General features: G+C 36.6%; 2 protein-coding genes and 2 pseudogenes across 3 annotated transcripts; 1 reads left to right on the plus strand and 3 right to left on the minus strand.

Annotated features, from left to right (window-relative positions):
* Positions 1-3,419: 3,419 nt before the first annotated feature.
* Positions 3,420-11,905, plus strand: LOC121242892 (methyl-CpG-binding domain-containing protein 2-like). Of its 2 annotated transcripts, none has more exons than XM_041140895.1 (5): positions 3,420-3,586; positions 4,270-4,856; positions 9,576-9,629; positions 9,743-9,897; positions 11,353-11,905. In XM_041140895.1, exons 1-5 carry the CDS (start codon positions 3,437-3,439, stop codon positions 11,505-11,507), a joined length of 1,101 nt encoding a protein of 366 aa, XP_040996829.1. In that variant the 5' UTR covers positions 3,420-3,436; the 3' UTR covers positions 11,508-11,905. The 2 variants fall into 2 exon arrangements, with proteins under 2 accessions (XP_040996829.1, XP_040996830.1); XM_041140896.1 differs by having other exon boundaries at positions 3,448-3,586; positions 4,251-4,856.
* A 1,552-nt stretch (positions 11,906-13,457) lies between these two features.
* On the minus strand, positions 13,458-15,468 carry LOC121243727 (F-box protein PP2-B10-like). Its single transcript, XM_041141864.1, has 3 exons — positions 15,149-15,468; positions 14,353-14,495; positions 13,458-14,265 (listed from the first exon to the last, which is right to left on the minus strand). The coding sequence occupies exons 1-3, from the start codon at positions 15,419-15,421 to the stop codon at positions 13,836-13,838; spliced, it is 846 nt and encodes a 281-aa protein (XP_040997798.1). The 5' UTR covers positions 15,422-15,468; the 3' UTR covers positions 13,458-13,835.
* A 3,112-nt stretch (positions 15,469-18,580) lies between these two features.
* LOC121243728 lies at positions 18,581-19,893 on the minus strand (annotated as a pseudogene).
* Positions 19,894-19,945: 52 nt separating this feature from the next.
* On the minus strand, positions 19,946-21,350 carry LOC121242433 (annotated as a pseudogene).
* Positions 21,351-23,249: the final 1,899 nt, after the last annotated feature.

Raw genomic sequence — 23,249 nt, forward strand, 5'->3', positions numbered from 1 at the left:
GTTTTGAGAAATGAGAAAGAAAAAATTAAATAAAAATATTATAAAGTTAAAAAAATATTTGAATATAATTTATTAATATTATTTTTGTGTTTTAAAATTTTAAAAATTATCTTTTTTTTTTTTTTGGTATTTTGTTTGAAAGTAGAAAATTGTAAGGATTATGTAATAATTAAATGAAAAAAAATCAAAAATTTGAAATTAAAAAATATTTGGAAAAAAAAAATCTCCTTGCCTTGCATGATAGCTCCTTGTCTATTGTCTTGATTTTCTTCCCTTGACGTGGGCTTTTTAATATCAATGGGCTAGTCTATTACTTATGGGCTTATCGCATTTTTATCCTAAGCAAATCCTATTGATCGTCTTTTTAATTTGATAATTATAAATCAGGTAATATCACGTGAGATATAAGAAGATAACTACAAAAGAAAATTTTAAAAGAACCATGAATAATTAAAACGAGGACGGATAGATAACACTTTTTATAAAACGGAGTCACAAGGAGATTATTATTTTATAAAAAAAAATCATTTATTTAAAAAAGAATTGTAAAAAAATTATAAAAGATTTGTATTTTTATCATTACTTACTTTTTTTTTTCAAGTTGTGTTTCTATCAATACTCTTTTTTAGAAAATAAAAATTAACAAATATACCTTATTTAGATTGTTTTTGTCTACAAATCGATATAGAAGACACACCTTTGAGTAATATAGTAGGATTTGATTTGAATTAGAAGTTTATAATTCAATTTTTTTACAAATAAAATTAAGTTATGTCACTATCATATGAATAATATAAAGAGTATGTAGAGTACATTGCACCTCTACATACTCTTTATATTAATAAACATGATAGAATTTAGATAGAATGAGCGACACTTTTCTATACTTATTTATCTAGCATAGGAATTAATGTAATGATTCGGAGTAAAATGCACCTCTACAGATCCCATGTTGGACTGAAATATCCCTAATACACATATTAATCTAACTAAAGTGCCCCTGCTTTAATTCTCAAGTTAGGCTAAAATGCTCATTCTACATATCAAAATTGACTAAAATATTCGTACAACAAAACAAACTAGACAAAAATACCCCTGATCTAAATCAAACCAACCAATCGGAATCCAACTAGAAACCTCAACAACTACAACTCCAAATCTCCATCTTAGATCTCAATCAATCATAGAACATATACAAATTTTCATCTTCTTCTGAAAGATCAAGAACACATTAGTCTGAGCATCATCAAGACCAAACCCATGGTGGTATCGTGGGTATGAGAACCAATGACCCACGGTGCTACCATGGCTTAGCACAATCAAAAGCAAAACAATGACAGGGTTGCAACCACGATAGGGTCACTTGTTATATCGATTTCGTGGGTCCAAGTCTACTCAAAGATGGACCATGACACCATCGTGCGTCCATATCAACCAAGGGATGAACTATGTCGCTATTGTGCGTCCAAATCAACCAAGGGATGGATTGCGAAGTCAACATGGGTTCAAATCAACCTAGGGATGGACCATGTTGTCGGGGTAAGGAGCATTTTGCCTCTCATGGTGATCACCAAGGCGACGAGCACTTTCCATCTCCACGATGCTTGCCTAGATGGTGAGCTTTATGCTCTTTCACGGGGCTTGCCTAGGGTGCGAGCACTTTGCATATAATGCTCGTGGCGAGCACTTTTACTATCCATGGTGCTCGCCTAGGGCATGAGAACTCTCCATTTACACGATGCTCGAAGAGGGGGCAAGCACTTTCGCTCCTGCATTCCTAATTGGCCAGCATTTTTGATCTTCATGGTGCTCGTCTTTCCCTCTCCACAAGCTGAAATAGCGAGCTTCATGCTCATTCACGATGCTCGATTAAGTAATGAGCCTTTTGCTTCATCCAGGATGCTTGCCAAGTTAACGAGCATTTTCGCTCCTGCAGTGCTCATCTTGGTGGCAAGCACTTTTGTCGTCCACAGTGCTCGCCTAAGGTGCGAGCACTTTCCCTTTCCACGATGTCACTGAGGTGGCAAGTTTCTTGCTCATTCACGGTGCTTGTCGAGATGATAGGCACTTTGCCTCCCTGTCAAGGTAGCGATCACTTTTGTTCTCCATGGTGCTCCCCTTGTGGGCCAACAATTTGCCTTTCCATGAGTTGAGGTGGCAAGCTTCATGCTATTTCATGGTGTTCGTCGAGGTGAGGAGCATTGTGCTTCATTCAAGGTGCTTGCGGAGATGACGATAACTTTTGTTCTATGGTGCTCACTTGGGTAGCAAGCACGTTTGCTCTTCATGATGCTTGCCTGTGGTGTGAGCACTTTGCCTCCCGTGATGCTCGTCTAGGTAACGAGCATTTTTACTGTTTATGGTCACTTTTGCTCTCTTGAAGGCATTGACAAAATGTTTAATCAAATGCCTCTCATAAGGAAAATTAAGGTTTGGTTCGTGATTGTGAGCTTTACCCTGAACAAATTTAATTGAAGCAATTTGACAAGATATGTAATGTCATACATAAAATTGCAGGTAATGATGCAAGTTAGTATCAGCTTAGTAATAAATGGGCTGAGAATTATATTCTACAAAATATTATTCATGAAGGTTATAAAAAGACAAAGGTAAAAAAGATAGTGGCATTTCTAGTACATTTTTTTGGAAGCTTCCATCTTTACAATGAAATGTTTGAACTATTTTATCATAAAATAATTATGTTTTAGTGGATGTTAGCCTGTCTTATTTTATCCTATATCATGATGAGGAGAACTTTAACTAACATGTATATATATTAAAGAAAAATGCTGAATGCCTGTGCGTAATTACAAAGAACCGGTATCTACGTGGAAAATGAAACGCACTGTTTTAGTCAAATACTTAAACGATTCGTTTCATCCCAAAGAAATCTCCTCCATTGGTTTAAGTAAATTTTTAGGCAAAGTTTGGCTAATATGGCCCTTTTCTTTTGGTAATCATTTAAAATTTAAATTATATATTGGATTAGACATTTTATTCTGTATAATAATAAAATATTTTTATTTTTATTTTCTTTATTTTATATACTTTTATGCATATTTTTATTTGATTTTTAAATTTTCATTTTCATAAATTTCGAGAGATGTGAGAAAACTTACTATTCGAGATTTTTTTGTGGCTAAAACATTTCTCAACTAATATATAAAAGAGTAATGTTACTTATCATCCTTTTTACCATCTCTCGTTATTTCGTGATATGGTATTAAGTAATTAGAAATTATTTATAATATTTTACTTGTAGATTTATTATTTAATCAAACATTAAAAAATGTGGAGAGAACGATGATAAAAATAAAAATATATAAGTTTTTTTAAGGCTAATATAGCCAAATTTTACCTTATAATAAATAACTCAATATTACCAAAACCAGAGCTCCAAGGATAAATTGGATAATAATAATAGCATTACCTGCCTATGTCTCCCAGTCGTCTCTCTCTCGCTCTATCGAGGCAGAGGAAAAGCCCTGCAAAAGAATTTTTATCACCGGACTCTTACGCAACACTCACCGTACGATCTGCCTGTTTCCTTCTCTTCTACCGTTCTGACTCTCTGATCCTGATCTCTGTAATACCTCTCTCTCTCTCACACACACACACACTCTCTGTTTTCGTTTGTTTTTCTCGTGCATTTGTTTTTGTTATGCATTTGCGCTTGTGTTGTGTTGTGTTATGGAGTGGTAGATCGGGGATTTGTTCGGTCTGTTCAAATTTATCTTCTTTATCTCGTTTTTATCGGCAGCCAAATTGACCGTTAATGATTCGTATAGTTATATTTTCGGGCATTTTGATCTGCAAGCTCTCTCTCTCTCTCTCTCTCTCTCTCTCTCTTTTTGTTTTTGGTTTCTTCCCGGGCATTTTGGTAGGCTCTGTCTTGTGGTCTGAATATCCGGTTGTTAGTGAAGGGAAATTCCATTTGGTGAAAAAGCGGAGGGAGAGATCAAACCATTGCATATGTTTGTTTCTCATGTGCTGTATATAATACGATTTCTCGTTCAATTTGCTCCCTGTTTATTTTTCTTCATTTTTTAGGCTTCTTTTTTTTCCTATGGTTCTTTGGAATTTGTTTCTTTTATCTTAATTAATATATGGCGTCTTTTGATTGGTGGCTGGAAATGGATAAACATAATCAAATTAGGGGTCGTAATTTGAAATGTATCTGTTCTAGCTTGGTTCGTTTCCACGGAAGATCTTTTTGCATCTGCTTTGCTCAGTGGTGCTTTCTATGATAGGTTTTTGGGATCTTTTCAGATGTGCTCAACCCCTGAAAAGTTATCCCTTAATGTTGGAAAGGAAGAAGATGATTTTAGTGGTACAAGTTTCCTAGCTAAACGAGACAGCAATATTCAGGAACCCATAGGTGTCTCTTCTTCTTCATCCTCTTCTTCAGAGGATGGAGATGGCCAGTCTAATGAGAATGCCTCAAAGCAGTTGGTGCTATACGACCCATTGGCTTACAGTGCAGGAATTGTACCTGCTCCTGACCCAATTCAGTCCCGGCCTCCATCTTTACCAAGATACTCTTCTCCAAATTCATCTTCCAGAGTTTTGCCATCTGTAGGGGCTTTCACTGTCCAGTGTGCCCGCTGTTTTAAATGGAGGCTCATCCCAACAAAGGAAAAGTATGAGGCAATACGAGAACATATTCTGGAACAGCCTTTTTACTGTGAAACAGCTCGTGAGTGGCGGCCTGATGTATCATGTGATGATCCAGCAGACATTTCTCAAGATGGAAGTAGGCTCTGGGCGATTGATAAGCCCAATATTGCGCTGCCCCCTCCTGGGTGGCAACGGCTGCTCCGGATCAGAGGTGAAGGAAGCACCAAGTTTGCAGATGTGTACGTGTTCCTTTGCATTTGATTACTTCTATTGTAAAGAACTCTTATATGTAGGTAATTTAATGTTATGCTCTATTTCTAGCTCTTATTTACTAGTCAGTTCCGTCTGGAATTTTATTATTTGGATACTAAATTTGAATTATGCATTGAGTTTTCAGAAACTAAGGTAATAGTGGTGCAACTCTCCAGACTGCCTAGTTCTATTTTAACTACTTGAATAGGATTCATTTTTAGCTTGCTTTATTTTTATTTTTTTCCTGAGCTTGCTGACATTACCTTCGAACTCTTTAGTATTCCCATTGGGTTTCTATCAAGGCTTGAAGAAGTTTGGATGTTTCTGGAGTTCTTTTTTTTTTTTATAAGTAAGATGAAAATTTTATTGATACGAATGAAGTAGGCAAAGCCCGTGTACACATGAAGTATACAAAAGTACACCTAAATACATTCTAGGAACCAGAAATTAAGAACAGAAAATCATGAACACTAGTTCCGTTACAATGGCTGAAAAAACCAGAGCAATAAGGTTTTTACAAAAAAGTTCTGAAGTTCCTCCATTGTACGCGCCCGCCCTATCTTCAAAGTACTGAGCATTTCTTTCCATCCAAATACACCACATAATGCACAAAGGAATCATCCTCCAAATTGGAGCCACTTGGGGACAAACTTGAATCTCCTTCCAACAAGCGCTATTAATGGAAGAGATTTCATGGAGGCAAAAATCGAGGGTGTTGTGGCTGAAGGAGGGGGATAGGTGTACCAAATTTTTTCATCAAATGGCAAACTCTCATCGAAGATCTAATGCGATTGAGGTCCTTCGTGACGGGGACAGGTTGATTACGGATCAAGAAGATGTTAAGGCTCACATTGTGAATTTTTATGAGCAGTTTTTTTCGGAAAACTTTTCTTGGAGACCAAAACTGGACAGCCTTGGTTTTAACTCTATAGAGCAGGTGGATGCTGTGGTTGGAAAGAGAGTTTGAAGAAGAAGAAATTCTAGATGTGGTAAAGGGTATGGACAAGGATAAGGCTCTGGTTCCGGATGGATTCACTTTGGCATTTTTTCAAGTTTGTTGGGATGTTGTTAGAGATGATATCATGAAGGTGTTTACCGAGTTTCACTCATATATGAGGTTTGAGAAGAGCTTGAATGCAACTTTCATTGCTCTTATTCCGAAGACGGTAGGGGCTGTGGAGATAAGAGACTTTAGGCCTATTAGTTTGGTGAATGGCATTTATAAAATTATCTCTAAGGTGCTGGAAAATTGTTTGAGTAGGGTGATGGAGAGGATAATTTCACCATCTCAAAATGCTTTTGTGAGAGGAAGGCAGATTTAGATTCTGTTTTAATTGCTAATGAATGTTTGGAGAGTAGATTGAAGGTGGAGAAAGCTGGTATTCTTATTAAATTGGATATGGAAAAGGCTTATGACTATGTAAGCTGGGATTTTCTTAATTATTTATTGAGGAGATTTGGTTTTGGTGTTAAATGGTGCTCGTGGATTAAGCATTGTGTTTTGACTTCAAAATTTTCTATTTTGGTGAATGGAGAACCAGCTGGTTTCTTTTGTAGCTCTCGCGGTTTGAGTCAAGGCGATCCCATATCCCCCTTTCTTTTTGTTATGATTATGGACGCTATGAGTAGAATGATTGAGAAGGCTGTGGAGGGTAATCTTCTGTCCAGTTTTGTGGTGGGTAATGAGACTAGGAATAGCTTAAAGATCTCTAATTTGTTATTTGCTGATGACACCTTGATTTTTAGTGAGCCTGATTCGGATAATATACGTGCTTTAAGAGCACTTTTGCTGTGTTTTGAAGCTGCTTCGGGGTTAAGAGTTAATTTATCGAAGTCTGAAATTGTTCCTGTGGGTGATGTTCAGAATTTATCAAACTTGGCTAATTTACTGGGGTGCATAATCTCTTCTTTGCCTTTGAGGTATAAAGGGAGCCTCTTTTAAAGCTGTTAACATATGGGATGGGGTGATTGAAAAAATTGAAAGGTGGTTAGCGGGTTGGAAGAGGATCTACTTGTCTAAGAGGGGAAGACTAACTCTTATAAAGAGTACTTTGTCCAACCTGCCCACCTATTTCCTTTCTCTTTTTCCTCTTCCGGCAATAGTTGAAAAGAGGATTGAGAATTTATTTCGAAACTTCTTATGGGGGAGGCAATAGTGAGGAAAATAAGTTTCATTTGGTTAGTTGGAAGAAAGTTTGTCAACCATTGGATCGTGGTGGTTTGGGGATTAAAGATTTTAGGGTTTTTAATAGAGCTTTACTTGGGAAATGGCTTTGGAGATATCAATTGGAGAGTAAAGCCCTTCGGAAAAATGTGATAGAAGTGAAATATGGAAGTTTGTGGGGAGGTTGGTGTACCAAAGCAGCTAGTGGAGCTTATGGGGTTAGTTTGTGGAAATTTATTAGAAAAGGATGTGATTCCTTCTCCAATAATTTCAGATTGAAGGTGGGAGATGGAAAGAGGATTCTCTTTTGGCATGATCTGTGGTGTGGGGATACTGCTCTCAAGCTGGAATTTCCTACCCTTTTCAGAATTGTTAGGGATCATAATGCATCTATTTATGATTCTTACTGCAGTAATAACAATAAGGTTGAATCGAATATCATTTTTAAAAGGGACATTAATGACTGGGAAGTGAATGAAGTTAAGGCTCTGCTGGTAAAACTCTACAGTTCAAAGTTGGTGCTAGAAAGAGAGGATAGCATGGTGTGGATTCCTGCTGGAAATGCTAAGTTTTCAGTTTCTACTTATTACAGAATTTTGTCAAGCCATAGTAGTTGTGTTTTTCCTTGGAAAAATATATGGAAAGTGAAAGTTCCCTCTACGGTTGCTTTTTTCTGTTGGGTGGCTTCTTTGGGCAAAGTATTGACTACTGATAATCTTAGAAAGAGAGGTCTGTTTATTGCCGATTGGTGTGTCATGTGTAAAAGGGAAGGAGAATCTGTAAATCACCTTTTTCTTCACTTCAAAGTGACAAGATTCTTGTGGAATGAGGTTTTGAGTTGGACAGGATTACATTGGGTAATGCCTAGAGAAGTGGTGGATTTATTGGTAGGGTGGAAGGGTTTGAAGGGCTGTAAGAAGGCGGCGAGAGTTTGGAAGATGATTCCTCCTTGTCTTATGTGGTGCATATGGCTTGAAAGAAATGGGAGATGCTTCGAAGATAAAGAACGCTCATTGGGAGATCTTAGGGATTTTTTCTTGAGTACTTTTGAGTTCTTGGGCTAAAGTTTTTGTAATGGCGGATAATTTTCTGCATCTGTTTCAGTTTTCTGGTGTCAGTTTCTTTTTGTTTTTGGAAGTTGTAGGTGTTTCCTTTGTATACGTCCTCTGTACTTGGGCTTATGCCTATTTCTTTGAATAAAATTATTACTTATCAAAAAAAAAAAAAAATGCATAACCCAAGCCACACCAATTCTTCTAAAGATCTCATCCCACAACACTTGTCACCTCACAATGCAGTAATAAGTGATCCACTGATTCTCCACTCTTCTTGCATAAATAACACCAATCCATAACAATGAGGCCCCGCTTCCTCAAATTATTCGTGGTCAAAATATTCCCAAGAGAGGTGGTCCATATGAAAAAAGCTACTTTGGAAGACACACGAGACCTCCAAATACTCTTCCACGGGAAAGGAATATTACTGTTTGCTAGTAATAAATATTCTGCAATAGACTAAATATTGTATTGATCCAAAGAATATATAGTGCCCATCTCTCGCTTCCTGTTTAGCTAACGTATGAGCGAACTAGCCCTGAAGGGTGCTTCTCATATCGCACTCTATGGTTCTTAGGCTTATAATCTGATATCCATCCCCCCCCCCAACCCTCCCTTTTATTTCAGCCCAAACTTCATAAGCTCACTTCTTCTGTCAGCTAAAGAGGTCTCCTTTTCTTGATTACTTCTCTTGTGCAACCCTCGTGCATCCCCAACTCCCACGTACACACACATATATAAACTCATTATTACCTATAGTATAGAAAATCTCCCTTACATTGCTGTTTGCTAGTTGATCCTTGCATATATATAGCTCTGTAGCTGCTACTAGTTATGTGGTTATGTGCTCCATATCCGAGGATAAATGTGGTATTTGAATGTTGGAGTTGAAATACACTGGGAGTGGTTTTACAATATTCTTTTGATGCTTTCACAAATTGGTATTAGTCATTTAGTGTATACTACATGAAGTCTTCTGATTGCTTCCACTGCTTGTGGTGTATCATTTTTTTATAATATCCTTCCACTCTCATTTATGAGTGTTCACTTGGGGTTTTTGGTTCCTATCTAGCTGAAAACTGGATGAACTGTTAGTGTTGTCTCACGTTTGATATTTGAGGCTTATCCTCATACCTAGTTTTTTTCTACTTTGCTTTATCAATTTTTTATTTTTAGGGCAGGTTTGGGGCATAAGACAAAACACAAAATTTTCATCTCATCTCATCTCATTATTACACCTTTTTCAAATCCCCATACAAAATATAATAAACAATTCAACTTTTTCAAATCCCAATATACCTTTTTCAAATCCTAAAACAATAATAATAAAACATAATATTTTAAACTTCAAAACAAAACACAAAATTCTCATCTCACCCCCCAAACCTCCCCTTAATGTTTATTTTGGTGTTTCTAAGTTTATAAGAAGACCATTTAGACCGTCAATCATCAACTTCATTCTAATATGCTCTGTCCAATTATTACAGATATTATCAAGCACCATCAGGTAAGAAACTACGCTCGATGGTGGAGATCCAAAAGTATGTTGTTGCCACTACTCGACTTTTTCCCTGTTGCTTCACTGTGTAATTTTAACTTTACAATGTTTTTCCATATTTCCTTTGCAGCCCTCTTGAGGCTTTTGATTTTGCAGGTACTTGCAGGAACATCCAGAGTATACGAGTGATGGTGTATCTCTCTCACAATTTTCATTTCAAATTCCAAAGCCTTTGCGGGACGATTATGTGAGAAAGCGCCCTCCTCGTCTGCCAGCTTCACGTGTCACTGGACCTCTTGAACCTCGTGAAGGTATGCAGAAGAAGCTACCTGCATTTAAAAAACAAACTGAAGAGCTACCTTTTATAGTTAACTATATTTTTAGCTCAAGAAGAGGAAGTCCCACCTGGTTTAAGTTCTGGCTTATTGCCATGCAATCTGGTGGTGCAGTCTTGCATTTATATTTTGGGGCTTTTTTCAGAATGCTAGTCTAGAAACAATGGGTGTGTTTTGAGAATATTTTTTAATTTTTAATTTTATTTTTAAATTTTTGATATGTGTCTTTCATTGGGTTTTGTGAAGGTAGACTGGAAAATTTGATTTTTTTTAAATGTTTTGTATTGGGATTTTCAAAGTGAATGGGTGGAGTTGAAAAGTTGTTTGAATATAATGTCTTAGGGTATTTTTGTTTTGGTTCTTATGTTTATGACTTTCTGAAATCTAGGCAAATGATTGGATAAAAAGTTGAAATAGGAAATTTTTTTGAGATTGAAAGATGTTTGGATTGAAGTTAAAAAATGTTTTTGAGAAATTTTAGAAACCTAAGTAAACCAAGCAAGGCCTATCTTTGTGAAAATTACACTTGCTATAAGTTACAATGAAACTCCGATTTATCCTTGAGGAGTTAATTCTCTTCTCTATCATGGGGTTCTCCCGATAATGGTATGTCAAAAGTACAATACCTGAAGGCTATTTTTCCTCTATTAGATAGACTCGTTTCAGGGGTGCCTGGCTGCAAAAGTTGGAAACTTCTTCGATGAGAGCGATGTTAAGCAAGAAGTCCGTAGGTTTGGATAGGGCACTTATTTCTCATTAGTAAGTTACACACACGCCTGATGGACTTGAAATGATATAATCCTCTACCTTGTTTTTACAAGAAAGGAGATGTCATTTGAGTTATAGCTTGTTTGCTTTGATGGGAGGAGAGACTTTAATAGAATTTTTGCAACGGAGTTCTCTAATTCCTCGAAGACATGTTCTTGGGTTTTTTATTTTTGGCATATTTACATTTTTATGTTCTTTCACTTGGGGTTTTTTCGAGTTTGCTTACAACATATGACTGTTTCGTTTTATCATGTTTCCATTTAGGATTTCATTACAGTTCTTTTTTTGTCCATCGATTCCTTTATCCACTATGGAAAATCATACCTATGCTCTGGGTGCCTCCTATTATATATCAGTTGCTGACTTGTTGGTTACTTCAGACTCATCAAGTGATGTCTGCAAGTCTGATGCTTGAACTAACTCAAATGAACATGGTTTTACTGCCTGTTATATCATCTTTTTTCCTATGGATTTAGTCTAGAGTACTGACGGCTGAATCTGAAGGGAAATCCAGCAGAGGAATAATTGACCATAAGAGATATTTTTGAATGGAACCTTTCATCTTTGGCTCCTACCTTAGTGATGACATCTTGGTGCATGGAAAAAGAAAACAATTCCAAACTAAGAACTGTAACCCTTTTTTGTTTTTTGTTTCTGCTGCAGCGAGTCCACTGGCTTTGGCAGGTCCAGATGACTGTCCAGACTTGCAGCTTACTCGACCAGGGCTGCCTCCTTACTTTGAGGACCCTGTTTTAGATCCTGTTGGTCGACCTGCAAAGAAGCAAGCTAGAGCTCCCCGAAAAGGAGAAGTACAGTAGGAAGCCAAAATATAATCAGCACAGTGGTCAAAGGTTGAATGGGCTTGGTCAATCTTGAAATAGTACTTACAATCCCGTGGATTGGTCCAAATAGTTTTTGTTGTTTGTTTCTTTTTCTCTTTTCTCTCTTTTTTCCCTTTTTTGGGGGATTGGCCATGTTGTATCTTGTCTTATATTGCCTTGCATTGGTGGATTCTTGCTTTCCCGGCCCCGGGGGGGGTGGGGGGAGGAGAGGGGAGCGGAGGATTTTTGTGAGAAAGATGAAATAGAACAGGTCAGGTTGGGGATTATGCTATGTTGTTGTAAGGTTGGTGTCTGGACTCTATCAGAAACACAAAAGAAAATCTTGTAGTTTACTAGATAAAATTGAATGCAAGGCCAACTGATTTTCCACTTAACATACGTGCATGATTTCCCAATTTGTATGACATTTGCTTGTCTGCTGGCACATAAAAAGAGAACTGTCTTGGTGATCTTAGTGAGTTTCTATATTCTGTTTTGAATATACTTTATATGTTCTTAGCCAAAAAAAAAAGAACGGTCTTGCATTTGTTTCTGTTAGAAGATGTCTGTGCCTTTCATCCTAAGATGATTAGGGTTAGTGGAATTACTTTCACTCTTTTGGGAGTTAACTTGTAACACCCCCATCCCTAGCCCCAGGGATGGGGTGGCGGTGTTACAATTTCGTATCAGAGCTTAGATATTCTGCAGACTTTTTTAAAGGAAAAACAGTATTTTACACAAAAAAAAAAAAAAAAAGCTGCTTATTTTATTAAATTATGCAAATTTTTTGTCGGACTATTTTTATGATAACACATGACATTTCCTAACCTACAGAAGCGGGTGTTACAATTCTTCTCAAGTAGATATTGAAGGCCAAAGGAAACTGACATGTGGTCTTCCTATAGCCTGTTTCAAAACTCATCGTTGGTCCTCTTTGGACATATGAAAGGATATTGGTAAACCTACAAAAATAGAGCTGTAAAGAGCAAACCCGACCAAACAGGATTCAAAGCTAGAGCTATCTCCTCTCCACCTGATGAGAGGAAAGTGAAGCATTTCAGGTTAGATTCTATGTTTTGACAGCTCCTAGGCTACTCATTTTGAACTTTGACATCTGCGAATCTTCACCCAGAAATAATGTTTTGATCCAACCTGATAGGCTTTCCAAGAAACCCTAGTGATTGTCACCTCAAAACTGTTTCCATTTAATTTGGTCTCTGCCCCTCTAGGCTATGGGTACACAAATCATGAAACTATAAAATTTGTGAAAGACTAATCACATCTGTGTCATATCACAACAATCACATATAATCCAAAGTCTCACAACTTGCTCATAAAGCACACAATCTAGGTCTCATAACAAAGGGCCCTTCCCCTTCCCAGAAAGAAAATAGGTAGCAATCTCTTTACTAACTTCCTTCTTTTGGCCAAAGCTCAATGCCATGGACCACAAGGCCAGACTTGCAGTGAAGGAATTCAACCTCCGTCAAGCACATCTCGACCACTCCGTCAACATGGCCACAAAAGAATTCCCCAATCTCAATCTCCATCCACATGATATCATCTCTCTTGATTGGAAGTTGCCCATCCACTGTGTTTTAATTGGTAATAAAATGTCGTCTGGTCGTTGATCATAATGTGTATCCGACGACATTCTTGTCTGCAAGTAAGCATTGGTAGCATCACTTCCTTCCACCCCATTTTCAGACTTGATGAACACTACCACTGGGAGGTGGAACCCATAGAAACCATCCCCATGGTGTAAATAGAATTATTCAAAAAAACATTATCCATGTATTTAGCAATTTAGAGATATATAGAGTTTATTTACAATAATAAACAAAAATTGTGAGTTATAAATAGGCTCCCTCTTTAACAAAGAACTTAATATGATTAGTGTTAATAAAGGAAAACATTCAAGGGAAGGGAAGACAATCAAGCCTAGAAAAGAGAAAATGGAAAACTTCTTAAATTTGATCCAAGCCAGGTGACATGGTAAACTTGCAGCAGGGTACCATGGATTCCACCCCTTACCTAGGCTATGTTCAGGCAAAACAAACGATATTTCAGAGATTGCTGCGCATGCCTTGCTTGTTCCTACAGTAGATGAAGTAATTCCTCCTTTGTAGAATATAAGCGTTCATATAACCGTAGTTTCCCTCAGTAACAATCCCAATACATAACACAACAATGCATGCGACGTATTCACAATACATAGTCCAAGACCAACCCTCAAAACGTTTCTCATAATATAATGCAGAAAAAACAGGTCTCATAGCAAATGTACTTTGCTCAGAAAGAAAATAGGTACCAATCTCTTAATAATTAACTTTCTTCTTTTGGCCGAAGCTCAATGCCATGGACCACAAGGCCAGACTTCCCGTTAAGGACTTGAACCTCCTTCAAGCACATCTCGACCGCGCCATGATCATCAACTTGGCTGCCATTGAAGAATTCTCCAATCTCAATCTCCATCCACATATCCTCTCTCTTGATTGGAAGTCGACCATCTTGTTGGTTAATTTGTAATAATTCCTCACTTGGATTCAAATAAGCATTGGTAGCATCACCTCCTTCCACCTCGTTTTCCAGTCTAATGGATACTTTCACAGGGACATTAAACCCATAGAAACGATCCACCATGGAGTAGATAAAGTATGCCCCATATTTTGTTTTTGGGGAAAGGATTTTTGTCTCAATTCTGCCTTTTATGTCAAGCCACCAAACAATTCTAAGATGAGCTACTTCCGAGAATCTGCACATTATACACACCATTGCTATAAATAACAAAAAAGGGTAAACAAGCATGCAGTACTCAAAATACAGAGAGATGAAGAGAGACCTAGACTTGGGTAGAACTGGTGCCTGAGTTGAGGAAATCCATTCCCAGTAATGTGGAGTTTCTCCAGATCCCCATATTATAGTTAACTCCCTCGCAGCCAGCATCAAACATTTCTTCCCACTCAGTTTATCTATTTGGAAACTCTGTTCAATCATTGACACAGACAGAGATTACAAAACAAGAAGAAAAGTCTAGAGTTGTCAATTCAAGTGGTGATATCACATAGTATTAGAACAGAGGTTCTGAAGTTAAGTGAGGGAGAGTGTGAAGACAAGTATAAATATACGTTAAATCTACATATTCCCATCAACTTAAGCTTTTAGACACAGGTGGTGATTTCACAGGAATAGATCAGAACCAAAGAACAAGGGTCAAAGGTGGTTGCTGTTATCAGAACATATGAAAAATTACCATGTGAAAAATGAGTTTTAAACTAAAAGAACAAAGATAGCATCAAAAATTACCATTAAAAATTATTGGGAGTCGGGACTGCAGTTACAGACTTAAAGCACCTCTCACATTCAAATCTAACAAACAAGAATTCAAGCCAGAAAGTATAGCCACTTTAAAAAGCACTAAGAAACCAATCTATCTGAATTTGGAAAAGTTTTCCAATATAATCATTTTCAGTCTCACAACATGTACTAATCCATATTAGGAACTCAATTGACAAGGGTATATCTTGAAGCAAAAACAATATAGAAAAATAGACCTGAATTCCTAGCTTATAGCAAGTAAACAAAACTAGGTAGACCTGACAGGGTAAAGAGAACAAGGTTTTCTTTTTGCTGATTACCATGTTGTTACCGTTTCCGATCAGAATTGGATTGTCGCAAAGATGGAAATAAAGATTCTTCTTGGTCAAAAGGTTCAAGGATGAGGACGATGATGACGACGATGAAATGATCTCTTGATAATCAGGTGGCAGAAACCTCTCCCACACGAGATTCGAAGTTGCAGCGGATTCGAAGGCACGGGAGACCAGCGACAACCTACATGCGTCCCGAGGGGATGTGCCGGAAATTATGTTGGCGATGCATTCTTCCGGCAGTGTTCTGGTGATATCCATAACCTTTCTCTCCTACTCTTCTCCTTCTCTCGGAAGTTATTACAGGTTCAACGCGTTCACATTTCTCTCCCTCTCTCAGTGTCTCTTAAAAGGGACTCAAAAATGTCTCATTTGTTTATAAGAAACGTTTCGGCTCGTCTCATTTTATTATTATAATTTTTTTAAATTTTTATATAAAATAAAATAAATAATTTAATTTTTTTAAAATTTCAAAATAAAATTAATATTAAAAAATATATTCTAATAATATTTTATTCAACTTTTTAATTTTAATCTCAACTCATTTTATCTCATTTTTTAAAATAAACGAGCTCTAAAGAATGAAAACATTTTCTCATCACAAATACATAAATAACAAAATGAAAACAAAAGACTTTCTACAAAACAACTCCTTAATTACTCAGAAATTTATAACAATCATACATTGTTAGAAAATTCTATAATAATATTTAAATTTCTATGAAAATTCAAAACATGATCTCAAAACTTCTTATACTTCTTCATGAAAATTAAAGCTTGGCCCAACAAATTCTAAAACTGGCATTCAATAATTATATTTTGAAGAATTCTATGCATCAGTCATGATTATCTTTCACATTCAATTTTTATTTTGTTATTTTTATTTTTTTTATAGGGTGTGAGTATGTTTTTTATAGGATATAAATATATTTGTTATAAAATATAAAATGTGAGATAATATATTTTTATGCAATTTTAAGTTTGTAACGAAATATTTTAATACTGGTTCGTACCATTTCAGAATTAGTTATATATATATTTAAAAATATAAACTAATAATTAACAAAATAAATACATGTGTACGTAACTATGTATCATGTATGAAATAAATATGCGTTGAAAACATTAAAATAAAATATAAAGATAATATCATAAAAGATCACAATTATATAAGAGTGGGGAAATTATTAAAAATAATGAGATTTTTTAAACAGAGTGAGAGAATGAGAAGACATATTTAATATTCCAAAAAATTTAAAATTATCTAAATGGCTTTTTGATTTTAAAATTACATGAATGTTATTTAGATTTGGAATTTACAACAATATCATTCAAACTTGAGGTAGTTACAAATCTGCCATTAAAACAATAAAAAAAGGGAATATAGTCCAAGACGCAAAATTGCAGTTGAAGGCTGGAATTTATAAGGAAACAGAATGGAAATGTAGTGAACTGGATACCACACCGAAACAGAATATTCCAATCATGGCCGAAACGGAACGGGATTCAAAACTATGCCAGTGACTACTGGCCTTGCTCTTACAAGAAATGAAGTAATCACTCCCTTCTTATTTGTCTCGTTTATATTCATAATCTATCTCAACTAATCTCAATTCATCTCATTTTATCATTATTATTTTTTTAAATTTCCATACAAAATATAATAAACGATTCAATTTTTTTAAATTTTAAAATAATTTTTTTAAATTTCCACACAAAATATAATAAATAATTCAATTTTTATTCTACAATTTATAAACTATCTCAATACATTTCAACTCTTCTCTAGATCTAAACCACTGCTAATCAACCATTTTGGTGTGGGATTAATCTTTGAGTTTCACGCCTTCTCTCCCATTCCTCCATAGCCGAACCTTCCATTCATTCTCTTCTTCTCCAATTGACTGAAACACATCCTGTAGCATCCCCTTCTCTTCTCTTCCATTCCAACACGCTTCTTGCAAGCTCCTATAGACTTTGCCACTTAAACCCTAGTCGGTCTTTGGATTAAAACCTAGAAATTTACAGACTCAAAAAACGGAAAGCATCATCTGACACCCAGAAACTGGGAAATATCTATTTTGTATTTGACTTTTACATTTTTATTATTATTATGATTTTTTCCCCTTTTAGGTTTTGTTTTTTGAATAAATATTAGTTTCTTGTTGTATGATTTGGGTATACTTTACTTATAAAAGAAGAAGAAAGGACGTGAGCAGAGGAGGAATGGTGGGGTTTGGTGTTGATGGGATTTCAGAAATGAGAGTGGCATTGTTGATTAGATTATTACAACCCGTAATCCCAAAACCACGAACAAAATGAGTGAAAATAAGATAGCAAATCTGAGAAGGTTAGGAATCTTTTTACAAACATGTGGTCGACATTTTGGAAATGAGCATTGGGCCAGAGAGTCAATTTATAGGGCATTGTTTCTTCGACTATGGTGGCAAGCACAACAAAAGTTCCATGGGTGATAGAGGGAGGGATGACTTTATGAAATTATTCAGACTTTAGGTTGTTTTCATGAACGACTTTATGAAATTTAGCTAGCATGAGAGAGAGAGAGAGAGAGAGGGAGAGTATGGGTCTTGACTCTTGATCACATGTTTCACGGGTGATCCATTGAACTTGGACATATCTTTGAAAGTGGATAGTACAAGACCTTCATAGTTATGTTTAGAACTTAAAATCATCTTAAATCATTTTAACTTATCATTATAATTTTTTCAAATTCTAACACAAAATATAATAAATAATTTAACTTTTTCAAATCTCAAAATAATAATAATATTTTAATAATATTTTATCATCTCAACTCAACTCAACTCAACTCAATTCAACATCCAAACGCAGGCAATGTGAACTTGACTTATTCTCTATACACAATTCTTCCACTAAAATTTCAACCCATTAATTTCCTTCCACCCCAGTTTCAGTCTCTCCTCTCCTTTTCCTTCTCGGAAGTTATAACAAAGTTCAACATATGCATGCATATATACATTGAATGCACCAATCGGCTATATTTTATAGACATTATTTTTGAAATGTTACAAACTCAAAAAGTTTCATAAAAGTAAATTCATAAAGTTTCGTGTGATTCATTAGATTTATTTTATGAGAAAATTAACTTTACAATCTACCAGATCACATCAAGATGTATTACTTTGTGGCCCAAGTTTACATTTATGTAATCTATTTGTAACTAAAATATCTCTCTATTTTTTATAATTCAGCTCTTAAAATTGGAAGTTGGATTAGCAAAACTTCTTAGATTTGATCCAAACCAGCTGACATGGTAGGTACCATGGATTCCACCCCTTGCCAAGCTTTGTTCACTCCAGACAAACGTAATTTCAAAAACTACTGCGCATGCTTTGCTTGCAGCTCCTACGTACAGTAGATAAAGTACTAATTCCACCCTTAATAGAATATAGTCGTTTTTATTCATAAAATCCAAAGTCTCATCAAAATGTTGCTCATAATATAATGCACACAAATCAAGGTCTCACAGCAAATGTCGTTTGCTCACAAGGAAAATAGCTAGGCACCAATCTCTTTACTAATTAACTAATTTCTTATTTTGGCCGAAGCTCAATGCCATGGACCACAAGGCCAGACTTCTCGTGAAGGACTTGAACCTCCTTCAAGCACATCTCGACCTCGCCATGATTATCAACGTGGCTGCCAGTGAAGAATTCTCCAATCTCAATCTCCATCCACATATCCTCTCTCTTGATTGGAAGTCGACCATCCTGTCGTTTAATTTGTAATAATTCCTCATTTGATCGTTGTTCCTGTGTACCTGACCACATTCTTGGATTCAAATAAGCATTCATAGCATCACCTCCTTCCACCTCGTTTTCCAGTCTAATGGATACTTTCACAGGGTTGTGAAACCCATAGAAACCATCCACCATGGAGTAGATAAAGTAGGCCCCATACTTTGTTTTTGGGGAAAGGATTTTTGTCTCAATTCTGCCTTTTATGTCAAGCCAAGAAACCTTTCTAAGAAGAGCTACTTCCGAGAATCTGCACATTTTAGACACCATTGCTATAAATAACAAATGGGGTAAACAAGCATGCAGTACTCAAGCAAACAGAGAGATGAAGATAGACCTAGACTTGGGTAGAACCGGTGACTCAGTTGAGGGAATCCATTCCCAGTATTGTGGAGTTTCTCCAGATCCCCATATAAGTTAACTCCCTCGCTGCCAACATCAAAGATTTCTTTCCACTCAATTCATCTATTTGGACACTGATATGTTCAATCATAGACAGACAGAGATTACAAAACAAAAAGAAAAGTCTAGAGATGTTAAGACAAGCAGTACTGATTTCACATAGTATTAGACCTATCTCTTTCCATCAGTTTAAACTTTTGGAGTAAGTGATAATTTCATATAGTATTAGAGTAGATTTTCTGAATTCGAATCCCGGCTATACACTTGTTCAATTAATTAAATATTCCACGTAGTTGGCCCACTTACAGAGGGAGATCTGGTTCACATGTGTGAGAGAGTGTTAAGACAAGTATAAATGATTTAATTTATATCTTCCCATCGGTTTAACTTTTGGGCACAAGCGATGATTTCGCAGGAGTAAATCACAACCAAAGAACAAAGGTCAAAGGTGCTTGCTATTAACAGAATATATGACAAATTACCATGTGAAAAATATGTTTTGAACTTCAAGAACAAAGATAGCATTAAAAATTACCTTTACAAATTATTGGGACTGTAGTTACAGGCTTAAAGCACCTCTGACGTTCAAATCTAATAAACAAAAATTTCAAACCAGAAAGTATAGCCACTTTAAAAAGCACTAGGAAATTAATCTATCTGAACTTGGAACAAGTTTTCCAAACTAACCATTTCAGTCTCACAACATGTACTAATCCATCTTTAGGACTACCTATGAAAAGGGCATATCTTGGAGCAAAAACAGTATAGAAAAACAGCCCCTAATTCCTAGCTTATAACAAGTAAACATAACTAGGTAAACATGACAGGGTAAAGATAACTGTGCATATATCATCATTCTTTCTAATATTTGAATGCTGATAAATGTCTTGTATGCGAACCTCTTTTCCCATTGGATACTTGGCAACACTTAGAGGTGTATGGTATGCTATTCTTGAGTCTACCCATTGAACTATTTCTTGGATAAATTCTGACTCGTCCCTATCAATACAAAGAGAAGAAAAGTCTAAAAGACTTCTCAAAGTATAAGCATGCATGAATTATATGATGTAGTTAATAAAAGAAAACAGAGAGAAGATTTAGATTTGTATTTTTTTTTCCATGTTCTTCTGTTTCTCCAATATACTTTGTGTGAAATTAATCGATAATAAATCCAAAACAGATTTCAAATTTATTTATGGCTTGCATAAAACTCGAGTGTCGAAAAAAAAGGATAAAATATCAAATTGTTTTGTATGGCACCATATCTTCACCAATCAGCACCCTCTCAGATCCTGGATTTGTCTAGATTTTACCCATAAAGTTCTCTTTTAACATCATATATATATATATATATATATATATATATATATATATATATATATATATATATATATAGGCACAACTCATAGCAAGTACCTGTTCCCTAATTCGAACCCGGACAAGTTGGCTACTTCTTCTAAAGCTGCTTTCCACTTCAACATCTTTACGTTATCCTTGAACTGATCTCCAAGTTTATCAAATGATTTTCCAAAATCCCCTTTTTGATGTCATACTTCCGATGGATCTACGCAGTAAAAAATTGGTAGAACAATTTGTTTCATCGCTTGTTTACAATCCAGGATTTTCAATAGCTCGTTCAAGCACCATCTTGATTCTGCATAATTTTTAGAGAGTACAACGACAGAAATCCTTGATTCTTCAATAGCTTTAAAAAGTGCTGCTGAGATTTCCTCTCCTCTTTCAAGATTTTTGTCTATGTAAGTATTGATTTTCCTTTTTTCCAAACCGTAGAACAGATGAGAAACAAATTTTCGGCGAACATCTTCACCTCTAAAGTTCAAGAATACATCATGATTCCATGGACAGATGGAAGAAGAAGAGTCTAAGAAAGAGGAAGAAGCTCCATGAAAGGCCATGGAAGAAGTCATCCTCTGTGTAAGCGTAATCACCATTGACCAGAGATGTCCAATTATAGAGAAGTTGGAAAAAGAAAGAAGAGCAACAGTCATTCCTACACCGGATATGTTGAAGAGCAATGGAGCTGCTGAGTTGCAAGAACACAGTCACTCTCACCCACATCAGCACTGGATGGCAACTCAGCAATAAGGAGAAAAAGGACGAACCAAGGGGAATGAGAGAAGAAAATTCTGAAGTACGAAGTTTTGTTTTATATGCACAGCTTTGTCCTTTGTCTGTCATCTACTCCTTTGTCATTTCTGTAAAAACAAAGTTGGTTAGTAGTGCGCACAACAATGCTCTTTTGTATGTTAGTGATATTCATGTAATGCTATAAATAGCCACACTCTGTACAGGCAGATATACAAGGAAATATAGAAATCCAATTCTTTCCGGACCTCCTCCATTGTTTTGCTCTTGGTGATTTACGTACACTGTTTTTACATTTCTAACAGGATAGGTACATCGATTACAGAGACTCGGTCAAAGAAAGTAGGAAAACTATGTCTGGTACTGTTGCCTGAAGGACTTCTTTCTCATTATTAATTTTTTAGAAAATCGTTGATCAATTTTCTACGGAGAAGATGGGGTTACAAAGGTATCCCATAAATTGAAGTGGTACTACAAGTCAGTTTTTTTTTTTCTTTTCTTTCTTTCTCTTCCGCCGCGCCCCAGACCCCTTTCCCTTCCCAGAGCCCCCCAGACAGAGATTTAGAGGCAGTCCCTCGTTGCCCAGTCCCATGAAGAAGATGAAAAAGAGACTGAGAGAAAGAAGCAAACTAATAATGGCTCTCACAAGCAGCAGCTCCTTTATTCCCACCGAATTTTGTTCAAGCCCATTCTTCTCTCCTATGGTTCTCACAAGCAGCAGCTCCTTGATTCTCACAAGAATGCGCTCCAGCTTTCCTTCTCCAGTCCGGTGATTGCATCGAGAGCTTCAAGGAATTCAATGCCAGCAATACCCATGAAACGTTCAGAATCATCCTCCTGTTGAAGTCCCTGCCCCAAGCAAGCAGTCAACAATGACTGCTTGCTTCTCAACCTCCAGCGTGCAGCGCCCAGCGCCTAGCGCCCAACTGTCTATTGAATGCATATTAAATGCATTCACACGGTAATGCGATATACATTCGCTTATAAATTGAAGCTCCATGCGAGAGCTTCTGATACACCCAAGAAGAGAAAAGAGAGAGAGCCTAGAGAGCTCTGAGAGAAAAGAAGAGAGTTGAGTTGAGTGGAGTGTGATCCTCCTTCTCTGTAATATTTTTTTGTGTGCCACTATTTAATAGTGAAGCTCTTTTCTGTGGATGTAGGCAGTTGCCGAACCACGTTAAATTCTTGGTGTCACTGAGTGAGTAGAGCGTACTCTTTTATTACCGTTTTTATCCCTTCCGCTGTGTTGTTTTCCCCAACAAGTGGTATCAGAGCGATTGTTGGGAAGAGTTTTTTTTTTTTCAGAAAACTCGTTTATTGTGTAGCTCAGTTTTCAAATTTGAGCATTACCACTGTGTTCGTCTCATCGAGACAAGAAAAGGCGGTGAAACTAGAGGCCGGACGGACGCCGCACGCTCTCCCACGCGCCGTCTGAAGATCAGAGAGTGAGTCCACTCTCGACACGCGCTGCACGCGCCCAGGAGAGGAACAAGCGCGTGACACCCACTCTCGGCACGCGCCGCACGCGCTTCAGAGAGGCCCTTGCGCGTGAATTTCACGCGCCTGACGCTTCTATTGACCCAGAAAGCGCGTGAGTTACACGCGCCTACGCTTTCCACGCGCTCCAGTGAGGTTCTGGCGTGTGAAGAACACGCGCCTATGCGCTTTTAGTCACGCCACGTGCTACACGCGCGACAGTGTTCCTGTTTTGGTTCTTTTGCTCATTCCTTATGCTATCTGAGTCCGATTTTGACAAAACAAGACTCGTTTCCAACAAAATCAAGCGTTCCGGACACAACGGT

This window comes from Juglans microcarpa x Juglans regia, chromosome 8D, assembly GCF_004785595.1.
Source record: "Juglans microcarpa x Juglans regia isolate MS1-56 chromosome 8D, Jm3101_v1.0, whole genome shotgun sequence".
Taxonomy (NCBI): Eukaryota; Viridiplantae; Streptophyta; class Magnoliopsida; order Fagales; family Juglandaceae; genus Juglans; species Juglans microcarpa x Juglans regia.